A 13,545-nucleotide genomic window follows, 5' to 3' on the forward strand; every position below is an offset into this window, starting at 1 on the left:
CTTAAAGTTTATGGATTGCTGGCATCCTGCATTCTAACGTTGTAAGCTATGAGGCTAAAAGAACATAAAACATCACCCGAGGAGTCGTTAGCCATCCATAACGTGACAGAGAGAAACGTATGCTTCTTTAGAGGTGATTTCCAGCCAATGAATCTGCTGTTTAAACTTGTGTCTTTCTGTTCTGCAGGACCGCTTAGCAATAAAGTGCTCTGAGATGCTTTGGCCAGAAAGTGCTAAAACACAATGTGCTCATCGCATCAATGTAGGTACAGATTGCAAGAGCAGCACTTTTTAACCTCTCTCTGACTCAAGTGTTTCTGTTCTACCCTTAAACAACTGACTCATTGCCAAGGAAACTGGAAAACAGATGGAATTAGAACTAATCTTAAGAAAGAAGAGGGTAGAGCCTCTTTGCTTACTGGGGAATTATGCAGTTAAGAGACACAGGTCTGCTACTTCAGCTACTCAAACAAGCTGCAGGCTTTTATGCAAACTCTAGTCTGTCCTCTTATGCAGAAAGTTGATTATCTCTATGATAATGCCAGTGATCATCTTTCTTATTTGACTTTTATTTCACTGCTCATTTGGGATTTCAGAGCAGATGTTGAAACTTTATCCATGAAATGCTTTAACTGCCCACTCTAATTAACATCAAATATGAATAATTTCAGCCCTGGTCACGATTTTTAAAAAATGTTGTAACATAATAAAATGAGCCAGGTTATTTGTACTCAACCCTGGCACACTGCTTTTTCTATTAGATTTTGTGGAGGAGGAAAGGGGGGGAATTACTGATGAAGAGAAACTCACATGCCTCGGGAAAGAAAAAAAACAACAACAAAAAACCTTTGAGTTCCTCCCTGGGTCCCTACACACGTGACTTAGAATGAGCTCAGTACCCTAATCACTCTTTTGCAAGTACAATGGTATGTATTACAAGAACATCATCAGGAGGCTCTTTTTAAGACATTGGTAATGGATTGTGATCACGGGGACTTATCTGAAATATCTGAACTGTCACCGCTGACTGGACTGGTTCCTCTGATATTTCCCTCTGTGGAAAGTGGGTGGCAAGACCCATCCGTTTAGCTCAAGCAAACTGACATTCCTCTTTTCTCCCAATTAGATTCCTTCACAGCAGAGAAGATGGACAAGAATTAGATGTCAGGAATAGCAAGTGGAAAGTGGAAATTTTGAATGATTACAGGTGTGGTGCTGCTGCCGCCATAAAATGTGACTTCCTCCCATGTCACAATGAAAACCCAAGTGGCAGAGAAGGTTGGCATGTCTTTGAAGTACTTCCTGATGTCCTTGGTGGCTCTTTTCAAGATGACGGGGTCCATGGTCTCTCTGTAATAGATCTCGCCTCGAATTCCGTTGTGCACGTCTGCCCAAAACGGGGCGATGAAGGCCCTCCCATCCGTCAGGGGAAAGGATTCTGGTGTAAACTGGCTCACCAGCACGTTGAAGGAAACGACGCCGTTGTTATTGACCTACAGAAATGAGAACGGTTTGGGCATGATGGATCTGAAATCAGGACAAGTTCAGAGTCACAAACTAAGGCCTGACATGTGCCTGGTCCCATGGATGAAAATGACCGTCAACTTACTGATTTAGAAAACCCATCGACACCAGCCCCCATTGTAGAAATGAGGAGTCTGTTTACACCCAGACACACTCACTGGCTCCCTTTCACTTTCAATTTGTAGCCAGCTTTGTTTCTTACTAATAAACCAGTCTCATTTTCACGTTCACTAGCCTATCGCTATTTGCATTTGTCAGATGCTACTGGTTGCTGGTGCAATGAAGACATCTTCCAAGTCACAGGTGCAAAAGAGACAGGGAAAACAAACACATGTGGAAAGCAAAGTTCAATTTTCAAAAGCAAGGAGATTGATAGTAGACCTTGATTCCTATTTTATGGGGAAAGAATGGTAGATTTCAGAGATAGATCACATGCTCCTTCATTGAACTCAGGTATCAGAATGAACTCTATCTGTTCCTGATGAGACATTTAAAAGACGTGTGTGTGTGTGTGTGTGTGTGTGTGTGTGTGTGTGTGTGTGTGTGTGTGTGTGTGTGGAGTATAAGTGTGAACCACTAGCACCTGGCTTTCAGTGATTCCTAGTGATGTCACAGCCATTTCTGTCATCAGACCAGGACAAGATGAAGTCCCACTGATGCCCTCATTCCATCCTGGCTTTGGTATATTGGTAGCTTCTTTGCACCATGGCTGTATAAAGATTGACACATGAGCAGCTTACATTGCATAGGTAATGGATCTGCTTATGGTGATTCTTTCCCAGTTTGTAAGTGGCCTAGTGAAATGACAAATCCTTACTGCAAATCACAAGCCAATTTGTCCCCTCCATTCACATGGGAACTGCAAACAATCCTGCAAGTGAAAGGCACTGATTGAACCAGGTGGCTCAGAGGGCTTCAACATCAGACACACCTGAGGTGGGAGTACATGCTACTTTGGGATGGAGAAAACAAATGGCTGGTTTCCTATCCATGGGTCTATGAGGGCATGAACATCAGCAGTGACCCAAATCCCATAGGCAAGGGCTCTCTACCTGGACCAACGGCACCTCAGAGTGCGTCAGAAGCGAGAGTGTTGGATTTGGAAAGAAAGACAAGGGATCAGAGTGGCAGGAGCCTGCTGTCTTCAAGAAACAGGGAACAACTCAAAGGCCCACAAATGTCATAACTCACCGGGCTGGAAAGGCAGGGAACCATTTCCCCTCAGGTAATCTGCCCCCAACTTACAGTCTGCCCTTTTGCAAGGGCAAGAACGCTTCGGGCTCTCCGTCACAAACTAAGACACGACATTTGTTAGCGTGGAGAAAGAAGAGGAACGTTAACTATAAATATCTTTGCTCTGGAGGCCCAAGCCTAAGGCTTCCAGAACCAAAGTCCTGTAGTCACCGCCCATCTCCAAAATCAGGTTAACACGTTGCAAAACTCACAGTCAGCTTTTACAGACCAGGAGGCCCATGTGAGGACAACATCAAAAGCTTGGGGGTGCTACGGGAACGTGTTGTTTTAGGGAATAATGGATGCAATTAAAACACACAGGCGCTACCTTAGATGAGTGGGTCTCAAACTTCTGTGAGCGCCAGGCTCATAGGAAGGCTCCTCAAAACTGGGTGCTGGGCTTCCCTCCCCCACTCCCTGGGGTGCTGAATCAGCAGGTTTGGGACAGGCCTGGAAAGCAAGCTGGCTGAGAGGGTCCACGTGACGCAAGGGCTGGTCTCGCTACTGCTTAGATAGGAAGTACTGGTAAGGCAAGGGAAGAAAGGATGATTTTTGTCACAGGAGCCAGTCCTGAGGTGAATGTGAGGAGGAGGAGAAGGGTGGGAAGGTTTTATTTACCCCCTCCAGGGCAAGATGCAGAACAAAACGGAATGTCCCATGATCTACACACGCCTCCCTCCATCCGTGAAGACCAGAGATAAAGACGGGCTTGGCGGCTCAATACAACAGTCTCACTGGCAGGCCACCAAATAACACACACAGTGAGCTAGAAGGCAGGCTCCTCAAGAACTCTGACAGTAAACGAAGCCCCTTCTTAGCCCCAGCTTCACAATGGCACCCTCTGGCATGGCTACAGACCGAACGACGGTGGGCAGTTCAGCAGACACCCTTCTACCATAGCTGATTATCTCTCCGAGAGCATTCCAGTATGACTTCAAATTGGTTGGCAGGCCAAGAACAGCAGATGTGGAAATGCTTCACAAGCCCCGAAGGGAGAGGGACAAGGCACGGCTCCCGGTGTGGCTCCCTGTATCTTTTTAGCTTGTGGAGTAGCAGAAATAATGTTCATGGCATTGGGGCTGCTTCGCTTCTGTGTTTAATCACCCACAAGAGCAATTTATGGCGCTGTAGACTCCTCTGCTATGAACATTAGCCACTAAATATACCTTTGACTTTCTTAATCATAAAACCTATCAGCTCATGAAATCTCAGAACTTCTCATTGGGGCTGCCAATAAATCCTCCATTCCCAGAGCCCTGGGAAAGGGTATTTAAAATGCTTTCCTTAATGACAAACAAAGGAGAGAGAAGCATAGGCAGCCCCTGGCTGCCTTTGTACTCACATAGACAGTGCGGTAAGGAACGCCAAAGAAGAAAACCGGGATGGCCAACTTGATCTCAGATGAGCTCCCATCGTCCACTTTAGGTGTTTTGGTGTCATTCTGCCAAAATGGATACATGAGCTCCCTGGGCTGAACTGTCAAGAGAGATGGTTATTAGATACAGGGCACCTGTCTTTTCCATTTGGCAAGCTACTTTCCTCCACCTGATAAAGCCAGCTTCTTTGAATATGGCTTACAAGCCAAATGCAAGTCAGATGACCTTTCTCCTCATCCTAAACCCAGCTATAACCAGAACATGATTCTACTGACTCAGGGAGAAAGGGAAACAGGGGAGGGAAAGCCCATTTTGCTCCATTCCTGTGTTTGTGCATTTGGGGAGAGTAATGGTGACAGCTGGCTACTAGGTGGTGACATCCAGGCTGCCTGGAGTTCTTGAGCACTGAGTGGCGAGCGAGCCTCTCTGTGTGGCATGCTTGGGGGGGGGGGGGATTGTGTCTTGACAAGATAGCCAGGCAGAGAGGTGGCAGCGGTGGTCACCTTTAGTTCCCTCCCAGCCCAAGAACTCAACTATGGAAGCTTTTCCTGAGAAAAGACCCTTCTTCCTGGAGCCCAAAGGCAGAAGATACCAGAAGGCAATCAATACCAGGGCAAGAGTGGGAGGAAAGAGTCTGTAACTGGCCCGAGAGTGGCTCTGACTGAGCCCAGCCCTGGAGGCTCGCTGCCCAGCTGCTTTTCACGAAAGGCACTCTCTTCCTCAGCCTCTCAGCCCAAGGTGATGTCATCACACACACTCACAATGTCACTTCCTCCCTGGACATTTGGTCCATTGCAGCTGTGAAGTAATCTCTGTTTCAGTAAACGCTTTTCTATGCCACGATCTTTTTCCTCCCTTGAATGACGATTAACCAACAGGACATCTTCCCCCTTTATAAAATTTGTTTGGAGATTTTGGTGCAGTGGCAAACCCGTCGTGGGCTCCGGGCCACAGCTTTGGAAGAAGTTGGGGGTGCCACGCAGAGGCTGAGGCTCAGTCTCATGTCTGCCCTCTCCTGGGGGAAAGTGCCTGAGTGGCACTGACTGAGCTGATCGGATGAGAGGCACTGTCCCAGGGCTGTCATGCTCCTCTGAGAGCTTTTTAGTGAACAGACAACAGCTCAGGAAAAAGAGCACAGAGTGGCCAGGGAGCAGCCCAGCAGTGTCGGGCAAAGGGCCAGCTCCCTAGCTCTGAAGGCGGGAGCGGGAGGGCTGCTAAAACAGAGAGCTCACCTCTTTCCGCTGGCCAACATCAGCGGGAGTGGAGCAGAGTCTGATCTTAGTCTATTATAAGCCTTGTTTCCTAAGCCCCTGAAATTTCTGAGAAGCCAACCAAATTTTAACCTGCAGGGGGCGCTGTGACCAATTAGATTTCCCCAGGGCCCTGGGCCATGGGCTGGCTGAGTTTGTCCTTACAATCAGTAGTAGAAAAAGCACCTTCCAACAGTCCTATTTACATAATGATAACAAGTTCCCAATTCCTAGAAGACAAGAGCTTTTTTTTAAAAAAAAAAAAAATCCTTCCAACCCCTACCCTACCTACCATTAAACTCAGCGCTTATTTAATTGAAGGGTGATGCTTCCGTGAATTAATAGCAAGAAATGAAGTCATGCTAAGGGCTTTCCTTCATGGGAAGCCTTTTGGGGAGCCACGCCCAAGTAAGAACAAGGGTTCAAATTTACATGGAATCGTTATCATTTTTATGGGATGGGTCCTGGAGTTTGGGACAGTACTGATTAATCTGTCGACAGGATGGGAAATTAAAACTCCTCAAGAAGGAGTCTGTCCCTAACCTAATGAGAGGCAACTCCCAGGACCCTGTCTCTGTAAGTGACCCTAGCTGGTAACTGACATGACACAGGAATAGTGGACAGTTTAAAAATTAACCTCAAGAAGAATATAAAAATCAGTACACTTAATATTGTGAGTATTCCATACATTATTTGTTGAATTGCAAAGGGTACTTAACAAAAGGGAGGGGCTTAAACTACTGCGATTTCCATCTCCAGAGCCATTATACATATGGATAGCATGACCTAGCAAGAGTGCCAGAATTAATACAAGAAAGATCACCCCTACCATGCTCACGGCAGGCTAGAGAACTCACAGTAAACATAAGTACGCTTCAAGGAGCCTTTTTCATTAAACAACACGCATTTTCTTGGCAAAGGCATGGGAGGTATTTTCATGCAACAAATAATGCTATCATTTATATGCTATAACTATTTCATTCTACCCAGGCCTTCATGCACATAGTTTTCAGAGCTGTTCATCGGAGACTTGTAACCATGTGCCAGCTGAATTTACCAAACAAACCCAAAACAGAAAGAAAGAGCCTTTGGAATTTTAATCAGTCATCAAAGTGGAAGAGCTATGTTGACCAGCCTTGTCTCAAATCCACAAACAATAGAAGGAAATTTATGTTGCCTGTCACTTACCCATTCTGGGGGTAACAGAGCAATGTTGTACAGCGAAAAGAATTATGGAAGCGGAGGACTGTCTCATCTTATTCCACTTATAGCTTTAGACTTTTTTTTTGTCTGTGTCATACATTTCCTGACATCCACATCATCAAGATCAAGGCCATTAAAATTTAGGAAATTTTAGTTAAAAGAAAAAAAATAAGTCTTTGGAATCTTACCACCCATTAAATGGCCTGATGGTAATCAATGACTGGAAAATGGGTGATGTGTGTGTGTGTTACATATATTAATGGAAATAACTTGCATTATTTTAAAGACCTTCTTTGGTAATGTACAAATTATGTTCAAAGTTAAGTAAGAAAAAGGACTGGAAGGGAATATCATTCAGAGTTACTGTATTTTACCCTTGACAAGCGAATTTAATTTGCATTTTCTGTTGTTGTATATGTAGACGCATGTACGCCTGCCCTCACAATTATGATTTCGACAACAGCGTCTCTTTATAAATTCAGGAGCATGCTAATCAAGAGCTTTATGGAATTCAGGAGTACTCACCTTGGTGCTGTACAAGTGCGAAGATGAAAGAGACCCAAATTCTAAGCAATGATGAATAATTCATCCTGGAATTTTAAAAAGAAAAAGAAAAAAAATCCCCAGCTTGCCAGAGTAAACAGAACACCAGGTGTGCTTGGTGGCAAATCCCGAGGCACAGCTGAACCATCCTAGGGCAAATTCACATCATAACATCAGTCATTCTGTGTCGGGTTGGGACTCCCGGACGGGCACAGTTCCTTATTTCAACCCTTTGTGAACAGATTAGAACCCCAAAGAAGCCAGTCTGGAAGTGCAATGAGATTGTGCAAATTGTTGGAAATCAATGAGCAGCAATTGGTAACAAGGGCAGGTAGGTATCTTCTGTGCATCTGAGAGAGTACTGAGGAGCAGCAGCCATCCCTGAGATGTCTTAAGCCAGAAATCCTGTCCTTTGTGAGACCTGGACTTCCTACTTGTCATACCAGGATTTCTATCAATCACGGCAAAGAAATGTAGGCTAACACTCCCTGGGGTTCTCTAGGTAAGGGGTTGAGAGCGTCTCATAACTGTTATATGCTATGGCACCCACCTAGTATTTCACTGGCCAGATTCACAAGCCATCAAAGACTCTGTGATTTAAGAGATCCACTTATGTTTGCCTCACAAAATGAATAACAGCTACCTTGGAAAGAAAAAGTGAAGCACACAAAGGTTGTTCATTAGAATTATAATAAAAGTAGCACCCAGTGCACAAGTAAGTGATTAGTTCCAGCGAGTTCATTGAACTTATTTGACTGGCAGTTTACAATCAGTGCAACTGGTGTTTCTTCCCTCTGCTAGGAGCACGAGCGGTCTGCATTGACACCACAAAGCTGAGAGGCAAACTCACTCACGAGCCCCACATTCAACATACACCTGAGCAATAAGCACCAAAGTGCATGGCTAACCACAAAGCCTGAGCCCAAGGGCATCCTTAAAAATAAATAAACTTCCTTTTCTCTTTTCTTTTTAAAAATCATTTGAAGTGATCGAAACTCTTCAGTCAAACTTTCACAGGAAAGCAATGCGTTTGTCCTGGGAGCATTTTATTGCAGATTTCCAGTTGTCAAGCACGCACATTGCAATTTCAAGCACATATTCAACAGTAGTCAGTTTTGCTGAAAACTGTGTACAAGGATTTCAGAAGAGATCAAACACGCTAGCAGAGGCAGGTGCCAAACAAACGCAAGACGAGAGCCCTTAGGGAAGCAATGCAGAGAACAGCACATAATTCACTTAGATATTTGTATTTATGGAGGGGGGAAAAAACATGTCACTAACCTGTTTTGTAGAGGCTGGAGGAACTGAGTCAGAAATATGAAAGCCAACGCTTAGTAAATCAGGCACAATTAGGTAAAACAAGAATTCATGTTAGTTCTTCCCAACTTGCTGCCAATTATTTCTGATTCCTGAAAGGATGTCTGAATCTTGTACTTGTAAAACTAAAAATTCAGTTAGTCCTGTGCTACAGTCAGGTAAGTGTTGAGTTGCAATCAAGCTTTCTCACCCCCCCCTTCCTATTGATCAAGGAAAAGTAAATCTAAAGATCGGTTTCAGGATTGTGTAGAAAGGTTCTTTTCCTGAAAAACTAGACCTCCCCAGTCCCCTCCCCCAGCCACCACCTCTTACCAAAAAAAAAAAAAAAAAAAAAAAAAAGTAGATTCAGATGGAAATGTCAGGTACTTGGAGCTGAAACCTTGGTTCTTTCTGATCAAATCACTTTGCAGAGAAAAACACAAAAGAACCCCCCTCTTCTCCCTTTGTACCCAAAAGAAGGCAACTGTATAACATTACAGAATTAGCATCCCCAGGCCTGGGATTAAAACTGCAAACAAATCTGCTGCCTCTAACATTTAAATGAAGTTAGTTTTCTACAACCCCCACCCCACTCGCTCTTTTAAATCTGTTCTTGAAAAGGCTGTCCTTTGCTTTCTCCCAGGATTGCATGAGGTATTTCAAGAAATGTTCCTTACCTTTTCTAGGTTTTATTCCTTCTTTCTCTCTGTTACAGTCTCTAGGCCAAGGAACTTTTTAGGTACAAACCAAATGAATAAGGCACCTAAAGTGTGGGCAGAAATTTCCACAAAGAAATCCCAAGCAAGTTGTGGATGCCCCTCCTGATGTCCCAAGAGACTTTCTAGGCTGGGAGGGGCAGTGGATGGGCATGGGGCAGAGGATTTAGAAAGTCCAGTGAACAGAAGAAAACATCCATGTTAGGTTTTGCTCCCAAGCATTTAGTGCCATTGGCTTTGGCATAAACCACATTACCTAAGATATTTAAGCAAACAGTAACTCAAATGTTAGCAGGTCACTCTTTTGTAAACCAAGAGGAGTTTAAAAACTACTCCACATTTTTCCCTGACAAGATCACAAAAATGAAATGACAATTCTGGTTTCAGGCAGATTGTCTTAAAATGGACAAGAGGGTTGGGGAAACTAAATTTGTAATCTAAATTATTCAATTCCCCTCCCCTCAAAGCCCCCCAGAAACCTGTGATAATTCAGTAGGTTTTGTACAATGAGTTTATTCTTTTGCTAGTAACTTGAGTCCTCTCCATATACCCATTCACAGATGACACATGGCTGCTTCCTTCTGAAAGGCGCAGGTTTGGGTAACAGAATGTAGTTTTGGGGGAGCCTGGTGTAAAGTGAATTAAACTCAAATCCAAGACTCACCTAGAGATGAAATCTCTTTGCTCAATCCTGATTGCGTTGAGTCCCGTAGCAACCTAAATGTATGGGAGCAAAGCAGTTGATTTTATTTAAAAACTGCTAATGGCATAGTAATTGGTAATTGCATTCATCTTTTTCTCCCGTTTACTCAGAAATATTAATATCCCACCCCCTTTGGCCCATATCAAATTTTTCATCCTTCTTGGGGCCGGACTGCTGCTGGGTCTAAAAGTATACAGGTGTGTATGAGGTGGACAAAGATTTCTGTTAAGATTTAGCCCAGAGGAGGGTGGAGTGGAGGTGGGGCTTGGAGTCTGTCACCCAAGAGGGTTGTGTCTTACAAAGATGGTGGTCCTTCTTTCATAGTGTAACACAAAGGGCAGTGGGCCACCTGGTTCAGATGCAAATGCCTTCCAAATAGGCTCATGCGCTAAAGGTTTGGTCCTGAGGCCAACTGTGTGCAGAGGCAGAGATTTGGGGAACTGACTAGATCATGAGGGCTCTGACATCAGTGAGTCAGTCCACTGATCAATTCAAAATCTGAGTTGACTACAGGGAGGTGGTGAACTGTAGAAAGGGGGGCTGTGTGGAGGAGGTAGGTCCTTGAGACCACAGCATGTTCTCTGCCTTATACTCTACTTCCTAGCTCCCAAGAGATGAACAGCTCCTGCTGCCACCATGTTGTCCTGGGCTCCAAGTAATGGTTCCAGCTGACTGATGGGCTGAAACCTCAGAATCTCCTTTAAACTCTTTCCTCAGGTATTTGTCTAACACATCTGAGTATACTGTTCTTGCTCAGGGGCTTCAACTAGCACCATGGAAGGTCTATTGCATGGGTATAGAATTTCAGGTGAAGTAGCTCCTGACTAGGAAATCTGGGTACAGAAGATGGTAGTGAGTCCATGGTATTGGGATCTGCTGGGGAAGTACAGATAGTACAACTCAGATGATGCCAGCTTCCTGAGCATCCATGTGTTTGCTTAAGAAGTGGGCGAAGCATCCCTTTGAAGAGAGTATCCTTGCTCTGATTTGGAAGAAAGTTAAAAACAACAGTGGAGAGGCAGACATAGTACAATCCCTATCCTCCAAAGAACCCCATGCAGTTCCTCTACAAGAGACTTGGGGACAAGAGCCATTCAGACGAAAGCGTATGACAGATAATAAGCATGGGACTTTAGGGCAAGTAATCCATCACTTTTCATGAGTACTCTGCTGAAACAATGTTCATACATTGCTAACGAGAAATAATGGCTTCTACTGAAGGGGTGGAATCTCACCAAGGAAGCAAGATGGTAGCTCACCAACTGTGTTCTTTGTTGAGTGTAAGTGCCTGGATCTGCAATGGCCTGATGGGGAGAAGGCCAGGTTGGCTGCACTAACCAGAAATCACATCAAGCCCAAGGCCAGTGCAGTCTTTTGACTTTGCAGGAATATTACAAATAGTAAAACCAGGGAGTGGGGGAGAATGTTCATTTTATATAACCTCAGTAGAGACTAGTTTGGCAATATCCACATACAAATCAAAATTACAGGGGCTGGGAAGGTGGCTCAGTATAGAGCGCTTGCCTTGCATGCATGAGGCCCTGGGTTCTATTCTTCAGCACCACTAAGCAGGAAAAAAAAAAAAAAAACGGAAGTGGCACTGTGGCTCAAGTGGTAGAGTGCTAGCCTTGAGTTGAAGAGCTGAGGGACAGTGCCCAGGCCCAGAGTTCAGGCCCCACGACTGACACAAATAAAAATTACAGATACTTTGACCTTTTGATCTAGCAATCTCACCTCTAGTAATACATTCCACAGATGTATTCATGCATGCCAGAGAACATATGCTGTTCACTACAGCAAATCAAAAAGTTTTAATTTAAAAAGGAATGAGGAAGAGATGGAAAGGGAAGGAAAAAACTCAAAAGTAAGCAAATAGGGTATTGGTTAAATGGACTATGGTCCATCTATATACAAGGTAAACATAGTATATACAGAGGGAGGTGACTCTGTGTTCTACTAGAGTTCTTTGAGATAGATAACAGGCAAAATAAAAAGCAAGAGGCAAGGTAGTGCTTAATACAGTAACCTTCATGTGTTATGCGGGAACAATTAGAATATAGATTCTTGTCTACTATGAGATTCTTGTCTACTATGATTTGTATGCACACAAGGGATGAATAAAAGATGGAGCAGAGCCATAGAATGGAGCTTTTCAATTGTATGTCTTCATTACATCGCTTGACTTTTGGACCATGTACATGTTATCTATTTAAAAATTGAATTTAAATGTTTTCAAGTCTCCTTCTTGTCAGACAATCTGAAATTTAAAGCAAAATGTTAACAAGTGAAGCCGTTCATACTGCCCTCATATTTCCTCAGTAAGTACAGCTGACACCTGCCCTGAAATGTGTCTGATGTTTCACTAAACATTTCCCTCTGTAGTCTGCATTTGTTAATGTCTGCCTCTCCTGTTCCTGGTCTTATTTTAACACCTCAGTTGTTACTCAGTGACATGGGAGCCTGTGGTAGACTCAAAAGACTCAAACTGCACCTTAAGTACTCGGTGAAGCTAGATCTTGCAGATGGTAATAGATAACACATCTGCTCCATTTTTCAGTACTTTCATTCTCCACAAGACTCCTTCTTGAATGCTACATCAGTTTCAGCCTCATCCTTTCCCACAACAAAACCATAAAGGCTCTAGTAAATAATGAGCTAACTCCTTTCCTTCCTAAAGAAACACCAAGCTTAAGTTCCTGTGGAACAGTGGGCCTCCTTGATATAAGTCTGAGCTGGAACGGAACGTCCTCTCTCACCACTGGTTCTGCTGAAACCAAGCTCTAAAGGTGCTGGGCGCATCCCATGACTGGTTCAGTCAGTCATGTCAGCAGCACCTACCACCAGCACCCAGTGTGGTACCTGAGACACAGGGGGACGGGAGATGTGCCAAACACATCACCGTTCAAGAATCAGCACAAGGGCATATTCAAGTCTTGGTTTAGATACTCCATTTCAGAGTCAATTTAGTGAACGAATGTTGAACACTGCCTCATTTTAGCATGTTAGCTAAACAAAACCTAACACCGCAGGTGTTGGGGGCCAAGGATGGAGGAGAACTTCAGCAGAGGACACACAAGTATAGATTCAATGTCCAGTGCATGGATAAAGCAAATTACTTGTGTCTGAATCCTGGTCTTGTTGACACCTGCCAATCATGTGACTTAATCTGCTTGTCCATCATATCCCCACTAGTGAGAAAATGGGGATGACAATGCTGACCTTGCAGGACTGAGATGACAGACAGAAATTTCTTTTCCTAGGAGATGGAAAGGAAAGTGTGATTGGAAGGTCAACCTCGTATTGTGTTCAGTCCAGAGGTTATGGGCTATCGAGATACATGGGGCTACTTTGTAAGTACTCAGAGAAGCTCAAAACAAATATGATTAAATAGAATTCATCACAAACGTTAAAGTTACCACTCTTTGCAATTTGAATAGGAAGCAGATGTAATCCTAAATTAAAAGTGGTTAGACATTAGGCCTTTTTGAAGCATTAGGGAGCAGTTTATGGGCTGCCTTTGAAATATAGAAATAAAGTATGGCTTGTATCTTCTCAGTAGTAATTTAATTCACAATGGCTAATGAAGAAATTATTCATAAGCAGATAGAGCTCAAACTCTCTAATACTTCTAGAAAATTATTTTCAAAAAGAAAAAAAAAGTAGCCCTTGAACAAAAACTGGCTATATTTTTGTTTCACCAA

At 43.7% G+C, this 13,545-nt stretch overlaps 1 protein-coding gene across 2 annotated transcripts in view; it reads right to left on the reverse strand.

Annotated features, from left to right (window-relative positions):
* Positions 1 to 7,175, reverse strand: part of LOC138810290 (alpha-tectorin) — a 68,417-nt gene extending 61,242 nt beyond the window's left edge. For both annotated transcript variants that reach the window (XM_069997398.1, XM_069997399.1), the window contains exons 1-3: positions 7,112 to 7,175; positions 4,100 to 4,233; positions 1,206 to 1,493 (exon numbers count right to left, since the gene is read on the reverse strand). In XM_069997398.1, coding sequence (XP_069853499.1) covers positions 1,206 to 1,493; positions 4,100 to 4,233; positions 7,112 to 7,175 — 486 coding nt within the window. The remainder of the gene's footprint in view (positions 1 to 1,205; positions 1,494 to 4,099; positions 4,234 to 7,111) is intronic.
* Between the last annotated feature and the right edge of the window lie 6,370 nt (positions 7,176 to 13,545).

This window comes from Dipodomys merriami, unplaced genomic scaffold (assembly GCF_024711535.1).
Source record: "Dipodomys merriami isolate MVZ:Mamm:240054 unplaced genomic scaffold, mDipMer1.0.p SCAF_103, whole genome shotgun sequence".
NCBI lineage: Eukaryota > Metazoa > Chordata > Mammalia > Rodentia > Heteromyidae > Dipodomys > Dipodomys merriami.